Source organism: Cygnus olor, chromosome 3, assembly GCF_009769625.2.
Source record: "Cygnus olor isolate bCygOlo1 chromosome 3, bCygOlo1.pri.v2, whole genome shotgun sequence".
NCBI classification, from domain to species: domain Eukaryota; kingdom Metazoa; phylum Chordata; class Aves; order Anseriformes; family Anatidae; genus Cygnus; species Cygnus olor.
In genome coordinates, this window is record NC_049171.1 from 10,715,844 (window position 1) to 10,735,572 (window position 19,729).

The window sequence follows — 19,729 nt, forward strand, 5'->3', positions numbered from 1 at the left end:
ATTAAAATCAGGTATGTAACAGGTTGAATATCTACTTTTACTAAGTTACCTGATGAAAGACCTGTAGTTAATCTTTCATGATTTGCGGATGAATTGCGGGGTTGAGAATCCGACTGATGTAGCCTCACCCCAATTCTTCTGGCTGATATGGTATGCATGATGCAGAACGCATGCTGCAGAAACCAAGCTGGGTTCTGCCTACAACAACTTATGGTTTGCTTATGTGTTTTCCATGGTTAGGTTTGTAAACTTTGACCTTACAGCCTAATCTGTGTTTATTATTGCTTCAGGTTTGGCTTTTTCTAGATTACTTGGGCCACATTCATTACTCTGAAAAAGTAGTACTGATTGATACTGAAGTGGATGATGCTATTGTATGTGTTCTATCACAGAGGGACTTCTAATTTTTTAAATTATTTTTTGATAATATCTGAGATTTGCTTATATGTTATGGCAGCTTTGCATTTTCTTCTGAAGAAGTCAGAGTTCAGTGACTCATTATCTCATCTCTATTTTAAAAATATCTTAATTTGTGAATAAGAAGAGAAAATTATATATATGTGTGTAGAGTGCAGCATGGTATACAGAGTTTACATAGGTTAGTAAACAGACCAAAGGATAAAGTATTTGAAAGTAAACATTGAATGCAGGGAAGTTAGGGAGGAATCAAACTCTACCATGTTAAATGCTCATCATCCACAGAAAGGGAGATAGGAAGAGAATGCTGAAATCCTTAGAAAATTAGAAGGAATGGTTTTTTATGATGATTTGCAGTTGAAACCCGGCAACGGATTATTTTAAGGGCCTGGTTAAACATGATAGAAGAAATTAATTTTGAAGAACTGATTTAGTGGGTATTTTGAATGGATGCCTTTGATTGTGAAATAGGTTACAGTTCCCCTCAAAAATCTCTGACATTCAGGGTATCTTTGTGTCTGTTGGTAAAGCTTGTGACTGAAATCTGGAGAAATGAAAAGGATACAGAGGAAATGCATAACCACTGGTGAAGAAGTGGAAGTGTGTGATGCTGAAGGTGTCCAAGTTCATATCCAGTATTGAACTGATGAAATAAAATGGTTGTTAAAAAACCGTTTGAAGATGTTTCAAGTCAAGTTAAATGTTCATGAGGAGGATCCCACATGAAACTTGATCTGAAGGAGCTATGTGTAGAGTGTTATTTTTGATAATCAGGAGGGAGATTTTGTTTTCAAACTGCAGCTCTACTGAGGATCAGATTATTTTTATGAAGAGGAGGAAAAAAATCTCTTAAGTCAAACTGCAAAGCTATAATTTGGGTTTTGCTTACCGAAACAATATTCTGGGTAGAATTTAGAGAGGATGTTGCTCAAGTGGGTGAATAAAGGACCAGAAGGATCCAATTAGCAGAATTTTGGAAGAGGAAAGGAGTGGTATAGTAAGAATGCCTAAAACTAAATCAGTCTTGGCAGTGCAAATTTCTGTAAACTCCAGAGTGATAAAGTTGTATGTGTTGGTTTTCCTTAATGTATTTAAATGGCATAAACACAAACTTTGTATCATTTTCTAGGTTCTGTGCAAGTGGTGACATGGAACGAACAGTATCACAAGCTAACCACCAGTGATCAAAATGGGCTCATCATCGTGTGGATGATGTATAAAGGTACTCTACAGGACGACTTTGAGACTGGATAATATTCTACATTGTGGGAAATCGTTTAGCAATTTTAATGTTTTTTTTTTTCAGACTTCTTATTTTGCAGATTGTAAAACTTGAAATAGATTTAAAACATTTTCCAAGTTCTTATTGTAATTGTCATGTAAATTTCTCATAGTGTTGCTTATGAAAGGCATTTGTCCTCCAGAGGTACCTTAGGAAAAGATAATGCTTCTTAGCCATGTGCTTGGTAAACTGCTACAAATATCTTATTTTAAATCTGTTACTTTATTTTGTTGGAGAAAAATAGCATATTGAACAATAAAAAGAAGCACATAAATAATCTCTTTTAGTTTTGGAGAACAACCTGTATATTACTTAGTATAAATCCTTATCAAAGACAGTTGTTTCTTCTGTATGTTTTCTAGTATATTCTCTGAAATTATGTAAGCATAGATCTCTTCCTGTAGGACCCCTCTCAAACTTTGGCTCCCCTCTCTGATTTCTCGTTTGTCCGTGTCTTTTTGGGAATAAGTAACTCACACCTGAACACTGAATTTCACACTGTAGTATAGTCTTGGTGGAGTTTTGCAGAATGGGTGGAACAACTTTTTTTTAATTCCTTTCCAAAACAGTTTGTTCCTATAGGTTTTTATTGCATATTATATTGCGAAGTCCTATATAACTCGTTATCCCATCTTGTTTTTATAAGCAGACACTTGACATATTTTTCCATTTTACTGAATACCTAGTTTAATGTGTTGGTAATTCTTATAAACTTCTTGTGTTTCTGTACTGTTTTGTTTTTAACAACTTCTGGAATTGATATTACTAAGAAATGTTATCATCCAATTTGCATATCTTTTTTACTCTTTGAATTCCCTCTTTGAATTCAATGATTAGCGTGTCTCTTGAATCCACTAGAGGGTTCTCAAAATAGAAGTATAACTCAGTTTTTCATTCATTACTAATAGGTGCTTGGTATGAAGAGATGATTAACAATAGAAATAAATCTGTTGTTCGAAGTATGAGCTGGAATGCTGACGGACAGAAGATTTGTATTGTATATGAAGATGGAGCTGTGATTGTTGGATCTGTGGATGGTAAAACTTAAACTCTGCTAATTGTTGTGGTGTTATATAGCTTCCATTTTTAAGTATCATCTATGTAGTAGCTCTGTTCATCAGTATAAGTACAATTAATAGTTACTTTAATAGTTGTTGCTTTGAACTTCAGCAGTTTCAGTTTCTATATTGCTAACGTGCATCTTATTTTTAGTTTTGTGGTGTGATTATTAAGGACAATAAATGTTCTGTTACAGGCAATCGCATCTGGGGGAAAGACTTGAAAGGTACACACCTGTGCCATGTGACCTGGTCCTCTGATAGCAAAATTTTACTCTTTGGAATGTCAAATGGAGAAATTCACATTTATGACAGTCAGGGAAACTTTATTGTAAGTTTATGGTTGGTATAATAAAAGTATTAACTTTAACATGCATAAAAACTTACTTCCTCTTAATTTATTTCATGTGTATTACTTGGTGGACTTCAAAAAGGGGCAAGGTTCTTTGTACAGCATTTGTATTCAAACTCTCTGCAGGAGCACTTCATTTTTAATGAAAATATTCCAAAAAAATGAAGTACATCATAAATATTCTAGGTAGCTAAATGATTATCATGGCAGCAAATGCCTTTTTGCTTTGCAATAGTTAGTGAAAATGTAAAAATATGTATGGTGATAGTAGCTAAATTAAATTAAACTTGTGTTAAAAGTACTAGTGTACTTTTAGAATAAAGATGTAGTTTATTTTCCTACTGATCCTGTCATTCTTTATTATGTAAGGAATGTTGCATGCTTCACAGGAAACCTGGTAGTAAGTGGTAAAAATGGTGGTAATAACTACAATATTGCTACATTCCTACAATGGTTGTTTACTTATTTTTTAATCATTTAGAATATTGGAATAACTATGATAAAACACTAAGCAGAAGTAAAACTTTCACTTTGGGAAGAGCAACGTATTTGGAACCATGTTGTTTGCTTTTCAGCTGCTATTATGGTGAATTTTCTTCTTTTTCTTTCCTTCCATGAGAAACTGTTACTGTTCCTATGCTCTTTTCTTTAATCCCCTCTTGTTTCCTTGTTTCTTCCTGCTGTGTGTATTATGATGTTTCTAACACGTGCTGTAGATTACTGAGATTCTTTATATAAGTTGTTGTTCTCCCAATGCTTTCTTTTCTCAACAGTATTTGCGCTTGTCCTTTTTCCCTCCCTTCTTCCCTCAAGATACCTGGCAGCCCCCTTCAAAGTGATCTACATGCATTCTTATCTGTTCAGGGCATTCTGTGAAAGATGCACACTAATTATAATTGTTACAAGAGTAAGCTTACTTTAAATAATATTTAAAAATAATTGATACAATAATACCCAAATTAGAATATCAAGAGACTTTTGCCTAGGAAAAAGTTACAGAAGGTTTATTAAAAATAAATAAATAAAACTTGTGGCTGGCAGTGGTTTGAAATCATTTTTATTTTTTTGCAGAGTTCCAGTGGTGGTTATGTGTGGCTTTTGTGCATGTGCATGTTTACTTTTTAAGTTACTTTTCAGAGAGTGAAAATGCCAGTAGTTCTTCTTTGTAATTAAAATGTGTTCTAGTGTGTCTCATCCAGCCTTGAATAAGGAACTCTTTCAAACTATTAAATTTTTAATAAAATCAAAACTTTTCTTGGTGCAGCAGAACAGTTTTGCCCATATGACTGGTCTTTTGCAGGGTGTCAGTATATCTATAAATTGTTCCTCTAAATAGCGTGTCCATTCTTGCCTAGGTGAAAATGAAACTGAGTTGTTTGGCAAACTTAACTGGAGCGTTCCATATTGCTGGAATACATTGGTACCATGGCACAGAAGGCTACGTCGAACCAGACTGTCCTTGTCTTGCTGTCTGTTACGATAATGGAAGATGCCAGATAATGAGAGACGAGAATGACCAGAGTAGGTACAAAATGTGGGATGCTAATTACTGAGCTGTTCTTGACCCAAAACGTCTACTTATGCTTAGATTTTTGATGTTTATTTCTTTAAAAACTAGATCCTATCTTGATCGACACTGGTATGAATGTAGTGTGTGTTCAGTGGAACCACTGTGGAAGTGTGTTGGCAGTGGCTGGCTCCCTAAAAGGAACTTCTCAAGATAAAGATGTAAACATTGTGCAGTTCTATACTCCATTTGGTGAGGTAAAAATATTAAATATGTTTATACAGCCTAATATGTTCTTTATTTTAGCATGTTTTGTCTATGTGTTCATTACTGGTGGTACTTGGATGCCAAAATGTTTAGTGCTTTTAACTTGCTCTTAAGTGTCTATGACATCCACTTGGATCTGGAAATAGGAAAGAGGATTGGGTCCTCTTTTAGAACAGCAAATTGCTGGCCAGATGGAAGATCCTAGAGCATCTCACATAACGCTAAATTGTAGGATATGTATAGTATTGAACTTTGAACACCTGACGTAGGTATCTGAATTCAGACTACAGTTAATAACTTGGAACGTTTAAGCAGCAGTTATGATGCTAACTTAACGTGTGTGTATCAAACCTGGAAGCGCTTGTCTTTCTCCACTGCCTGTGTAAGAGACCTGAGCATCTCTAGATTAATAGCTTACAATAATGCAGTGAATGCTCCCCTCAGTAGAATCAGTAAAACTGAGAAAATGACATCTGGTATCACGAAGAGCTCAGAAATAGTACAAAAAGTAAACTGTTTCTGATCTTTGTCATGTTGGGGATCTTGTTCTCTGAAAGCTTTTGTATTTCTATGTGTTTTTTTTTTTTTGGTATAAGATGTTAAAGGTTCAACAGTTGAGAAACAATTTTACTATAATGCTATTCTTGTTTTAGAATGTAATTTCGTTACCTTCACTTGCCCTTCTACTACTACATCTGGGAATCACTAAGTTAGTGTTAAGTGTCAGTGTGAAGAAGTTTTGTCCCTTGCACAGTGGAAATATCTGGTCAGCCATGAGGGTAACTACGGTAGGGATAGAGCAGTGAGCTGTGTTGTGAAAGGAGTTAAGAAGTAGCAACCAAAAAGCTTCCCACAAACAAGTCGTTTGGGGACTAGGGTTGTAGTGTTTAAAAACATTAATTTCTTTCAATTCATTTGTTCAACTTCAGATACTCTAACAAAATAAAGATATATTAAAGAAAGGGAAGTATATTTCTTTGCCGTTAAATTATAAATGGATATCTAACTACTTTTCTTAGCCTTTTGAAGGGCAGGAGATATAGAGAGAAAGAAAATGCCTATTGCCTTACTGCAAACTGCGTACGTATGCAGCTGATTCAATGTATACTCTTGACATAGATTAGGTATATATTTCTATTTGTTTAAACTATCAGCTGTAGTTAAAGGTGTTGTATGTCAACTGGCTTAATATAATTTATATACTTACTGCCAGTGACAGTGAAACTTCTGAGGCATGTCAGGTATCAGTCCTGTTGTGTTTAATAGTAAGTGAAATAATAAAGGTGGTTTAGATTACCAACCAAAGGAAAAATGTTTATGCTGTCATTCTGTATTGTTTATTTTTGTGTTTGAACTCTGACTCAATTGGTGTGTAAATTAAATGTTTTCTTTCTGACAAAAAAAAAAAGAATAATAAAGACAAATGAATGCTTATGCATATTAAATATCCTGCCCTTGTTTGCATGCATATGGTAATTTGGGAGTCATTATGAGGTACTGCAAAGAAGATTTACAAGTTTGTATTTCATGAACTGGCAAAACTGTTATGTGATTTGAGCAGTTTTCCTAGGGTATGTTCAGTATCTTTTTATTTTTTATTTTTTTTTTCCAACAAGCATTTGCGAACACTGAAAGTTCCTGGCAAGCAGATGTCAGCCTTGTCGTGGGAGGGAAGTGGACTAAAAATTGCACTAGCTGTGGATTCTTACATATATTTTGCAAACATTCGGCCAGATTACAAGGTAAGTGGTTATGTTGCACTTAATAGGAAACTTATTAATACAATTACTTATTCTCTTTTTGAATGGGTTCGAAAAGCATCTTTTTTGAAAAAAAATAAATTCTTCTGCAGTTATGAATGTGCAAACTGTATTTTGTTTCATGTTATGAGTTGCCAGCATCCAATCTGACTAGTAAATTTGAAAGCAAAAGAAGATGTTGCCTAAATAGAGGATAAAGGGATAGTTAGGTGATAAATAGATTTCTAAGCTAATCAGATATGATGCAGAAGTTATTCATGGAAGGTGAGTGCAAAATACCCTAGTCTTTTTACTGGCAATTTTTTTCTCATTGGGCAGGAAATAGTTTTCCTGTCCTGTAATAACTGTAACACGGAGACCCAGGTTATTGTATGATGGACTCTTTTTTGCTATGAAATGGGTTTCTGTGGGCACATTTACACAGTTATGTGAAAAGAGGTAAGTGGATAAACCGACGCATTGGAACCTTATCATGTGTGCTGATCCCATTCCTGAGCTCTGTTGTGAATTGCTTTGACTAACTTCCCAAAGACAGAGCCTGGGTAGACTAGCCTAGGGCTAGTTAGTGATAAGGAGAGCACTCAAAGGACAATATGAAGTTTTATTCCCTCCACTAAACAGCTTTCCTTTGAGAAGACCAAGGTTCAAGGAACAAAAGTATAGTGGTTGTGTCACAGTTCTTTCACTCTTTCCTATTGGAGTTGTTCCATGGTGTTAGCATGGTTGGATAAATATTTACTGAAGCATATTGGAAACATTTCCTATGTACTGGGTAGGTGCCTTAGTCACTGTGGAGTTGGTCTTTCTTTTGATTTTTAGTTATTTATGCAAAATAGAGCACCTTTAAATGAAAGATCTGAAAAATAAAACTAATAATCTCGTATTTGGCTACTTGTTAGCGTTTTGGATTAAGATTACACCATAAGTTAATGTGGGGACAATGTTTCTTATGTCCTCTTTCCCCTGTCTGTGACCAGTAACTTCTTCCAGATTTTGGATTTATTCAGATCAGCTTTTAACTAAAATTTCAATGAAGTTTTTGACCAGGTCATATCACTGCTGCAGTTTTTTAAAGCCTAGCGTATAAATCAGCTTAATTTATGATTTCTATTTTATCAACACTAGTGAAGTTTTAGTGAAATGTGTGTGGCTTTTTTGGTGACGCAATAACTTAGCAATTGTTTTTATGATGAATTTGTGGTTCTGTTTTCATAGTAAGGAAATGAGTGCTCTGTTAGTATTAAAAGAATTGGGCATGATTCTGAATTTGGCTGTGGTTAAGGCTGTCCTGTAGGTAAGGCTGCAGGAAGGGCTCCAGTATTTTTATTGCTCTTTGATTAAACTGATTGAGCTAAGTGACACAATAGGAATTGTTTGCGCATTTAGTGTCATTTTGTGGTGGTGAATTGATAGTTTGAACCAGGAGGGATGTGTAGAAACTGGAACAGTTGAGATGAGTGCAACCTGATAGGTGTATTTTCTATTTATATTTAAAATCCCAATAGACTTGCAAGTCTGTATTCAGCTAATTCTAAAGAATATTTTTATCTGTCTACCATACGGGTGTTGGTGTTTTTCTGAACTGTAAGTAGAATAGTCCTAGGAGTTATCCTAGTGATTACTGTCCTGTATACAGTATTGTATATTTCTTTTTGTCCCAGCACAGGATATGTTCTTTAATCATCAGTGCATAACCACTGTGATTAAAGAAAGAGTATAATGTGAGGAACGTAGTGCACCTGTATTGAAATGTATTGTTCCACGTGGTGGTGGAACATGACTGGTCAGTGAGTTTTAAGAACAAATCTGCCAGAAAGCAATCCTGGAAGCAAATAGTTTGTTGCAAATCTGCTGGAAGAGGCTTTGGAAATTAGAGGTGGAAGTTAGTCTTGCAGGAAATGCTACCTGATGTTTGCTCCGGGACATGTGTAACAGCTGGAAGACATATCCTGCTTTTCCTTAAACTCCTCAGTATCTGTGAGACCACATGTATTTCTGGATCAAGCATGGTTTTCAAATGAATAATAATTTGGAACCTTAGTTTTAGAAGTTGCATTTGTAAGCTGCTGGCTTTTTTTTATTATTACATTAAAGTGAAAAAAGTTGTGTTCAAATGATTGCTGTAGCAAATAAACTGTAATCTGTTGGTAATATACTCAGCTTCAATGTTAAATATTTTTATGGTGAAAGATGCATGCCGTTCTCAAATGAATAATACACTTTACTACCATTAAGTTCTTATCTGATTATATTGGTAACTGTTTTAGGAACTGTTTCTTATATGTTGGAAAGGTTTTTTATTATTAATTTCTATAATCTAGTTGAATGCAATAAAATACATCTTCATAGTTTTTATAGTGTTTGAATGTTCTATTTTTCCTTTTTTTCTTTTTTTTTTTCCTTCTTGCAATACAAATAGTTCTATTCTTCTAGGAGGGAGGGGAGGATTTTTCTCATGTTGTTAATATGGAAGAGATGATGTGAGTTATTTTAGTGCTCTAATATAATTGCTTATTTGATCTGCTTCAGAAATTGCACTGTTTGAGGTGTTTACCATCTTCCCCCTGGGAAATGAATGTTGGGTTTCCAAATCACTTGTCGGAGAAAACATTTTCATGGCAAAGCCCTCATCACAGTGGGTATTTCTGTGTGTTCTGAACAAGGAAGAAGCAAAGGAAAGTGAAGTCTTCTCATTTTGAGAATGATCCTCCAATTCTGATTGGGACAGATTATTTTGTGTGATAGGAAGGCCTCTTTTCCCAAATTATGCAAATAATTTATTACCAGGGCTGTATTCATATACTCTAAATATCAGGTCATCACATGACAGGTAAAGAACATTAAATGCTGATCATGTATATGAAATAAACACTTTCTTTCATAGCTGTGAACAATGTATGATTGAACTAGTGGAATTTCTTGCAGGATTTATCAGAATTGTCTCTCTTTGCCAGTGGGGTTACTGCTCCAATACGGTGGTTTATGCGTATACCCGACCCGATCGTCCAGAGTACTGTGTAGTTTTCTGGGATACAAAAAACAATGAGAAATATGTGAAATATGTCAAGAGCCTGATTTCCATAACGACTTATGGAGACTTCTGTGTTTTAGCAACTAAAGCGGATGAAGATCAACCTCAGGTATAATCTTTCTTTTAAATTTCACTTGAAACTCCCTGTTTCACATGCCAGTGTTTTACAGCTAGAATAAGATGGTATGTAACATTCTGAATCAGTCTCAGTGTGTGTCACTAGTTGTCATTTGACAGAAAGGCGATTGAACAGGTTCCGTATTTAAAACAAAGAACCCCACCAAGCAACAAAATAATAGCAAAAATGTACAGAACCTGTTAACTACCTTTTTGTTTTACCTCCTTGTAGCTACTAGTAACTTAATGAAAAGTGCAGCCTTCAAAATTGCTGTTTCTTTAGACATATTTAAAAAAAAAAAATCACGAAAAGTAGGAAAACACTGGGATATTGAGAAGTATTTAATCAGTTGGAACTGGAAAAATGAAATTAAGAAAGGGACAACTTTTAGTTGACATAAATGCTTGTTACAACAAACTGTTTTTTTTTTTTTAAATTGTTTTTTAAAAAAGGTTCTAGTGGCAGATTATAGGATAGACATATCCTTTGGTTAATGTATGTTCAGTTAACAATATTAACTGTCACAGATTTTCTTACTGGGTTCGTTTCTGAATTATTTTCTATATCACTTACATATTGCTTACAAAGGAGGAGCATGAGATGGAGTCAATTGGTGCCACGGTAAAAAGTGTTTCAGTGCTGCTTTGCTTAATTGTGTAATAAATGGCATGCTATGGTATGGACTGAAAATATGGTACACATGGACAAAGCCTTTTGGTGAAATTGCGTGCAATGAAATGGGATTTTCTGGGTTGCATTTCTAAAATATGAAGCAAAGAGTGGTGGGATTTAGTGTAACTTGCTTAAAAATAAATAAGAGATTTAATTTTACCGTCTAAAAATTACATGATAATAACCATCTTTAAATTCTTCTGAAATGGCTCCAGACTAATCTTTAATGCTATGGGGATCAGCTTTTAGGAACTGAAGTAAACGAACTTACCCTTTTGGTAGTAGTTCATTAGAGTTGCTTTCTGAAAAACAGATGTGTTTTGCAATAGGTTTCAGTCATTAGGGTTGTTATTTCAAGAGGGCAAACTATGCAATAGCTGATGGGGCAAAAAAGACCAATTTTGGCAGGAACTGTTTAAAAGCATTGCAAGAAGAAGTGAGTATTGGTAAGTTATGGAGAACTCAGTTTTGATACCCACAGTGAGGCTTGAGCATTCAGCTTTGAGCAAATCAGACAATGCAAACTGCTTGGTCCTAACGCCACCTGGTGTAGCTCATGCAGTCTCTGTCACTCCATCACTCCTTGGTAGTCTCTGATCTACTGACCTCGAGTCTCAGAAATAAGTAAAGGCATAAAAGATTAATTCTTCTCCAGCATTCACTGTTTATTCAATTTATGTTAACGCAGTAGAAGCAAGCAGTAAGCAGTTAAAAAGCCAGTTGTGGCCTCCTACAGAGGTGGAGCCTCAATGTGTTTTTTTCAGAAAAGGGAAAATTGAGAATGCTGGCTGAAAGTTTAACTTAACAAAGAAATAAAAAATATTTTTGAGGGATGTTTCTGATTTTGTTATCAGGAAAAACATAGGATTTAATGAAAATTCCCTGTTCAAATCTCTTTATCTGAGAGACTATAGTTCATATAGCAGACAAAACCCTAAATTCTATAAAGTCTGCTATTCTCTTATTATTGATAGCTTTTAATCTGTCAGTTTAAAGGGTAAACTGTACAGGTGCAGTAGTCTGCTGCCACAATTACATGAATTGATCAGATAGCGGAGGAGCTAATGAACATCTAATTATCTTCCATTTCCTGTAGAGTCAGAGCGGCAGCTCTTAGGTGATTCAAGTTTTGGCAGAACTGTTTTTTGATTTTAGAATCTGCACTAGAAATTGCTACTTAATTTCCACATTTCTCTTTCAAAATGTTTGTATTTCCCTGTGTGATCATAATAAAGCTATTTAACCCTTGATTTACGTCTGGAAAAATGTATGCATTGGCACATCGAAGCAACCAATGAGTGTCGGTGTCTAAGCGCTGTTTGTAGTTACATCCTCTTGAGTTTAACAGACCAGTCTGAGATATCTGTGCTGATTTAAAGCTTTCCAAAGCAAGATTACAAGAGGGGCAAAACTAACAAAAACAGTCAGTTTTCAGCACCTATGTTATATTTGAGTGGAGGGATAGCCATACTCACCGTTCTCCCTATGATCCGGCCCTCTGGAGGTTCAACATCAAGTTCTACTAAGAGTAGAAGAGCCCTTACTTCTGTGAGCTGGCGGGATGACCTGTTGCAGTTTGTCAGGTTATCCTTTGCATACACAGCTAGGCAAGAGTGGAGTTGCTGAATAACTGCTAGCGTATCGCTCATGCTAGTAAATGTCAGGGCAGCGTGTGCTCCACAGAGCAGGGGAGTGAGACTGGCTGTGTCACCAGCACATTGTCTGTGGACCCCACTGGTGGTACATACTACCTAGCGTATTTTGTCTGATAGACTTGCTCCTGTGCTTCCAACAGCTGGTTGTTTTCCTGTTTTGTGCTTGGCTTTGTTTATAGCGTTAATTGGCAAATACCATGTTACTATCATGTAAGCATCTTTATATTTTCTGCAGCCATAGTCCTTCTGTTTTGTGTTGCTGATCAGTGTTAGATGATGTGAAATGTGGGCTATAAGATATGCCATCGCAGACGGCCTTGTACAGCTTACTAACTTACAGAAAGATGTGCTGTTAATAATACTTATGTTTATTTCCCTACAGTATGTGCTGGTTCTCTGCAATTCTATTGGTACTCCCTTGGACCCAAAATATATTGATATTGGTAAGCAATTTGCAACACTCACTGTTCAGTTTCTCAGTAATAGCAGGAGGAAATCAGCCTTGAGTCAAATACACATATTGCAAAATTCATGTCCTATATTGTAGACTGTAATTAAAATGTAGAGTATCCGGCTCTGATAAATGACTTCCTTGTCCTATGGAATGGGTATGAAATGCTGTGGTATTTTTTAGTCTCATAATTGAGATGAGACTAAATGAGAAGATAATTTTAGTCTCATCAATTTGATGCCGTCTTGCCACCTTTTACAAGCGTGGTGGTACATCAAAATCTTCAGGAATAAAATGCTCAGGAAATTCAATACACAAATTTTACAGTGGATGGACTGGAGAAAAATAAGCTAGAATTGAAGTTAGTTGACGTGGTGGTGATGTGCATGGGTTGTTGTGTGGTGTCTCCCCCACCCTTTCCCCCCATAAGATGTCTGTATTGCTTACTAGTCTCCTGGACGTCCTTGATAGGTGGGATTGGGGTGAGGGGAGGAGGAATTAGGGACTTACAGGGCACATTTTAACTCATTTTACAGCTGTCATCTAAAATAAGTTGTATGAATCATTCCTGAAAGGGGCCTGTTCCCTCTGCATTGGATACAAAGAAGCCCAGGGCAACCAGCTCATCTCTGTCAGAGATGTCTAAAATTAGATGAGATGATCCCACTCAAACAGTTAAAATTAGCTTTGTGTGTACATCTCTCACTCTGCTTTTAAACTTTCCATTTTCTAGTGTTCTGTTTATGTGAGCTTTCTAAATCAATCTGTGATTGTTCATAATGTCAATAAATAAAATGAAGGTAGCAGTTTCTTTGTTTTCCCCCATTACTACCTGTCTCCTACAACCATCTCTACCAAAGAATCTTCTCCAGTGGCTGAAAACAGTTAAAGAAATGACATTTAATTAAGAGATACAGTTATTGCGACTGCATTTGAATTGTCCTGAGGAGATGAAACAATCTGGAAGAAGCTTCTCTCTTTCCTTTAGCTTAACTAAGTTGTCCATAATCTGCTACTGTTTCCTCTGGTGTCAGAAAATTTAGTACACAGGCTGACAACTCCCTCTGCTAGTGTGAGTTCATTTGTGAAAATACTAGGCATTACAGTCTTCGTCCTTACAGAAAGATAAATACTTGAGGTTAGTACTATTTGCATTCTTGAGGAATCCTGAAGAATTTTTATAGTTTCAGTAGTTCAGATGTAACAAGCAGGTCTTTCATTTGCGTATAGTAAACACAGCCAAAGATTCAGCTTTATTTTTAATACATACATCCTGTAAGACTTCAAAGTTGGCCCACCAAACTTAGAGAAGGGATTGAAGGTAAAAGCGAAAAGCCAAAGTGTAAGTTAAAACACTTTCAGAACACATTGCGTTGGTTTTATCATAGTTGCTTTCCTTTATTGTAACATTTGAAGATAAAGCTTTATGGAACAACTTGAAATATTTTCCTTGCACAAACTGATCTTATGTTATATAGGTATTTGTATGCAGTCAAGGTCTGCATATGCTGTGCTGTTTGTCACAGTGCTTCTTGGTAGCAGAAGGTATAATTGTTCCAGTTTGATGGGGTGCTGAACTTAAGCAGCTGGCTTGCCTTGCTGAGGATAGTATAGAGCGGAGACCTTGTAAAACCTTGAAGGCTGTAACTTAACTTTCTGTAAGTTTTTTTTTTTCCACTTGGTTCATAATTTCTGAGAAAATTATAATCTTGTCGATAAATGAAGAAAATATCGATAATGTCGATAAAAATGTCGATAAATGAAGAAAATCAGCTTTTACATTAATTATAATTATTTTATCAGGTGAGAATAGTTATTTATAGTTATTATATATAGTTATTTATAAGGTATAAGCACTATGAAAACAAAATTAATGTATCTCTTACCCAGGAGGGTTGAGGAGGGCTGGTTTTGACTTGGGAAAAATGTACTGTCTGTCTGGAAAGTCTTGTTTCTTTTCTTTCCAAAACAATTTTTCCTTTTTTTTTTTTAAACGAAGGAATAAATCTCCGCATTTAGTTCAGAAAATAATTCGATCACTTGTTTTGAGTTCTTGTTTAAAAATTATAAGTACTATCTTTCACGTGTTTAAAAATGCTGATATTGTCACTTAATTTGATTTTTCACAAACGCTTGTGAAAAATGCCTTCCCATGTGGTAGGAAGATCCTTAACAGACCACTTGGTATTTGTGTGCTCCTGCTTACTCTTAAGTGAGCACTCTGGACTACCTTGAGTCTAAGCTATATTTTTTGATCGTGTTGATGATTGCATACTGAACAGAAAGTATCTTTGGCTTTTCCAGACTGCCTCTTGTTGGAATAGCGAACACCTGACGCTCTACTGAGCATAAAGATTTTACTTCTCCTTGAGTCTTCAGTATCCTGCAGGACTCTTGGGCTGCAGCCTGGTAGGAAATTGATAGTGGAGGAAAAAAAGATTGCTAATCAAGGCATGTTAAGTAGCTGACAGAGCATTTGAATAATGCATCTGAGAATGTGTGTTAAAACACAATTTGTATGCATTGTTAATTTTTATAATATCTTATTAAATTGTTTCAAAAAGTGATCTCCTAGTGATAAAGTAACCGACAGTGTGTAATGTTTGATTTGTAAGATTTGCATCTCCTGAGGACATTGTTTGGCTCAAAACCCAGTAGTTTAAGAAGGACTAACAAAAACTCTGATTATTCCCTTCGTTCTGTTAAATTATTAATTATGTCATTACCTTTCTAATGTTTACCTTTGCTAATGGTGGCTAAAAGGATTAATCAGTCATTATGTGGTGGAGGGCTATCACTTTGTCTTTATTCTTTCTGTAGACACTGATTGATGGTTACACCTTAAAGCCCTACCTCATTTTCCTCTTTATTTTGTCCAAAGCATCTTTCTTCCTTTGTTTGCTGTGCTGTGTTAACAGCATCTTCCAGAATAGCTAGTGTTTGCTAGCCTATAGATTAATCCTTTTTTTATTGTCTAGCATAATATCCCATCCTACAAAGGTACAAAAATTAACCAACACTTCCTTTTGTGCTTGTTTCACAGGCTTACGGATTTTTTGTCAAAGTCCTTTCATGAGTAACTAAACATAAATTACAGAAGGTTAAACATCTTCTTATATAACATATTTTTAATGGAAACGTAACAGATGGTATCTGCTAAGAAAATGTCACTCAGGCTGGATTATGTCATCTTACACACGCTTAGGAGCATTGACAGTTAAGTGTTATCTTTCACACGTGTATTAGTGCCCAGTGAAATGAATAAAACGGCCTGTTCAGCATATGGGCAGACTAAAGGCAGAGAGCTGAAGGAGTCATGGCCTTGCTGTGATAGAATAGAATCGTTCACTTGGAAGGGACCTTCAAAGATCGAGTCCAACTGCTGGACCACTTCAGGGCTAACCAGAAGTTAAACAGTCTTAATGAGGGCATTGTCCAAATGCCTTCTGAACACTGACAGGCATAGGGTGTCAACCACTTCTGTCTTGCCTCCCTCCTAGCCACTTTAACAAGTGTGGTTGAACTACATGTGAAACAGCACTTGAATTGCTTTCATTTACAGTAGGTCATTTTAAAGTTGATCGTTTTTACAAGTGAATTTTAGAATTTCTTAGCATTCTGTAAACTGTGGTAATTCAGGAGTTGTTCTGTGTGCAGTTCAGTTGTCCGTGCTGTGTCATGATATTTTCTTCTCTTCATGAGCTCTAGAGGCATTTGAATCAAGCTCTAAAATTAGGTAGATGTTACTGTTTGGACTGAGTTGGTTCCAGTTTCTCAGGATTTTGCAACCGTAACAGAGGCTTGTGTGAAAACATAGTTTACTCTTGTGTGTCTTGTCAGATCACTTCCTTTGCATCAGATTTAGGTGGGATTACTTGTCTCTCTTGTGTTTGTATATCCTATTTCATATAGTAAAAAGTATCTCCGCTTTTTCATGCAGTAAAGTAATATAGTCGCAGATAGTATCTTTTCCATCTACTATTTTTAAAGAAGATTAGACATGAAAGCAGGTGTTCTCTAACTCTTTCTTGGATATCTAAGAAAATAAAGCTGCTTTCTTTCAGGGGGGAAGTGTTACGATGGAACAGTGAAGAGAAATGAGTGTCAAAGAGAATCATAAGGGCCCTAGAAAACTTACAGGGCAGTTGATTCACATGTTGCCATTGTTTTAATGGCATAGTGTAGTTAATCCTTTTCAGTATTGGATCACTGAGAAGTATAACACCTGTTTAAATGCTTTTCATACAGATTTTCAAAATCTGAAAATTAAGACCTTAATACTGAAGTTAGCAATGCCCAGTATCAATGGAAAGAACTACAAAGTTGAAGTCCGTGCTTACCATGGAAGCTGCTATGCAGTAGAAATGCAGAGCAGAGAAGTTTCCAGATCTCTTGCCTCCTTCTGACTTAACGTACTTGCTTTTTCTGTCTGCTTAAGAGTAAGAGCACAAATTTTTTAAAGGGCACTGATACCTAACTTCCAAAGATTAGCTGCTGTTGAAATTGAGGCCACTGTAAGAGAAGATAATATTTTCCTATACTTAGGAATAATACTTAGGAAAGTAAGTAGTTACATCAGCTGCCTAGAAAGGGATTCTAGATCTTTCTCAGTCCATGGAAAGACTGAAATGAGCATCTTTCCCTTCCCACAAAGGACGTGAGCCATTCCTTCCTTCCCCGCCCAGCAGCAAGCCAAATGTGGGGTGACTGGGGCATTCTTTCCTTCTGAAGCCAGGCTGTTACACAGCCAAGATGGAAAGCATTTTAGGAGCAGCGTAGCCCAATGATTAAGGCTGTGAGGTGGGAAGGGAGAAATTTGTGCTCTAGTTCCCTACTCCCAGATATTTCTACATGGGTTGTTGTCTCTTTGCTTTGGTGTTTGGCTGTTCAGTGATTGTCCAGTATAAAGCATTTAATCAATTCTAGAAAAAAAAAAATCCCTGCATCCCACCATTGTGCAATTGCTTTTGTTATGTAGGCAATTTTGTAAAATGGTCACTTCCCACATACAGATGCTTCTCTCCCAGATGTGTGTTTGAATGGGTCTGATCCTGATGGTTGTGTCTGTGTGCTGGGTAAAATGTTCACATTTAGCTTAAACCCAACCATAATTTGGCCTGCTGTTGCAAAGAAGGAGAAAGTCTTTACCATCTTTGCTGGGTTCTTTTTCCTGCCCTCTCTTTTATGTTGGCTCCAGCATTTGTGATTCTCTCTTTAATCCAATGTAAACTAATCTTATTTAGTTTTTGGGTTAGCTTTCAGTCAAATCAATTAACAAACTGATCCAATTTACTCTGTGGCTAAGTTACTGCTAAAGCTGATGTAAAACAAGTGGTAGGGAAGTGGGAGGTGGGAAAGGAGCTGGATTTTGATAGCAACCATCAGTGTAAGTCTTAGGCATGTTCATAAAATGCTTCACTCATCAGACTCCTGGATGAAGCATTTGTGTGTCTCCATCTTGTTTCTGGATGACAGTATAGCTTATGTGAATATCGTTTTTTTCCAAGGTGGGGGTACTCTGGGATATGCACAAATAAGTAAGTTTAGGCTCTGTCTAGTGGGGAATCATCTGGTGTGTCTGAGGAATGCCCATAGCCTTCAGATGTGGGCTTGGCTTAACATTGTCTTGGTTCAAGACAATGAAGTTCAAGGGCTGACTAAGCTGAGTGCACATACGAGGTTTAGTACTAAATTTTCGTGATTTGAACAAAGGGAAAACTTACTCCTGCAAAGATCAGAAAACCCTCCTATTTTGAAAGATAAAGGTATTGTTTTTGTTACGGCAGGTACAGCTGCAGGGTAATAGAAGAACAGAGCAAATACGTAAAACTTACGAATTTAATAAATGAATCTGAGGGGGCTGTATCCTTCAGGTGTTGAGTACAAGACTAATTATTGAAATGTGATACAAGTAAATGAAGTACATTGATTGCATATAATGTAAACAACTGTTGTATCTACGCTAGTGCTCACATGTTAAACATCATCGCTAAACCTTCTCATCCAGTATTTACATTTATACTAAAAAGTATTCTACAGCTGTTACGTAGCTTATTATAATCCTCTTGGTTTCACAAAAATGAAATCTGTTCAACCAGTCGTTCCCCATCTGCCTGTCACAGGACTGTTCTACCTTACGGCAGGCTTATAGCTCCCTCCAGAGTTCCGTGTTGTGCTAAAATACAGAAAAATTGAGGAGATTCATTGTGAAAGAGTGAAATTTTGTGCTCACAGCATGTTCTCTGTGACACAAATGTTTAGCTGACAGGCTGCGTTACAGACTTGAATTTGCCTGTTCGTGTGGTGGCATACTGATTTTTTTGTGGAACTTGGGAGATGTTGAGGGATTTACTTAATAGGTTTCTGAGGTGTTTTTATTTTTTTTTTCCTATGTATTTTCTATGCATTTGCTGGTTTTGAGAAAGTTAAAACAAAATTCTGAAAGGAAAAAAAAAAAGCCATAATACAGCCAAGACAGTGTTATGTATGTTAGTATACATTATATATAAAGAATAATGTAATGATTTGAGTTGCCTATATGTATGGTTTTAGGGATAAAATAAAGAACATGTCTTGCCTTCCTGCACAGTGATATTTGGATGCTATAAAGTAAGACTGGGTGCAAGCTTTAGTAAATATTTAATTTACTGCAATGCAGGTGAAGAATTGTTCTTTGGCCCAGCTATTAACTAAGATACAAATAGCATTTCTGGGTCTTGTCTAACTTGAAATTTGCTAACTGTTTTGAAGTGGTGTTAATCAAAGAATATTTTCTCTGTTGTCATCTTTGTAGTCTTTCTTTTATTTGTATATGAATAATTACAAATACTTAAAATAGTTCCATGTTTTACAGATCTTGTTAAACACTTGAGACATCCCTGAATTGAGCATTAACCTGAAAATGTATTTTATACCCTCTTCTTTAGGAGAGGGAAAGTTGTTGAAATAATAGGGAGAAAAGTATTGATTTTAAAACTGAGCCTTGAAATAATTTCTTCATTCATCTGAACAAGGCAACAGTGAAATTTCTTTTCAATTAATGAGAACTTTTGTCCTTCAATTTACGGAGATATGGTTTCATCCATCTGGAAGAAATTTTATAAATTAGCATCTAGTCCAATACTTGCTGCTCTCATTTCACAACCATTTGGGTTTTGTA

At 36.0% G+C, this 19,729-nt stretch overlaps 1 protein-coding gene and 1 long non-coding RNA gene across 3 annotated transcripts in view; both read left to right on the forward strand.

Moving 5' to 3' along the window:
- WDR35 (WD repeat domain 35) overlaps nt 1-19,729 on the forward strand; it is a 41,610-nt gene that overhangs the window by 1,450 nt on the left and 20,431 nt on the right. Inside the window, exons 4-12 of one of the 2 annotated variants that reach the window (XM_040553444.1) lie at nt 1,547-1,639; nt 2,608-2,736; nt 2,955-3,088; nt 4,465-4,630; nt 4,728-4,873; nt 6,500-6,625; nt 9,598-9,783; nt 10,381-10,413; nt 12,502-12,562. In XM_040553444.1, coding sequence (XP_040409378.1) covers nt 1,547-1,639; nt 2,608-2,736; nt 2,955-3,088; nt 4,465-4,630; nt 4,728-4,873; nt 6,500-6,625; nt 9,598-9,783; nt 10,381-10,413; nt 12,502-12,562 — 1,074 coding nt within the window. The remainder of the gene's footprint in view (nt 1-1,546; nt 1,640-2,607; nt 2,737-2,954; nt 3,089-4,464; nt 4,631-4,727; nt 4,874-6,499; nt 6,626-9,597; nt 9,784-10,380; nt 10,414-12,501; nt 12,563-19,729) is intronic. The other variant, XM_040553445.1, reaches the window with a different exon arrangement.
- LOC121068328 lies at nt 12,602-19,720 on the forward strand. The gene is made up of 3 exons (XR_005818803.1): nt 12,602-14,228; nt 14,875-14,979; nt 15,614-19,720. It is a non-coding gene; the product is annotated as an uncharacterized LOC121068328 (long non-coding RNA).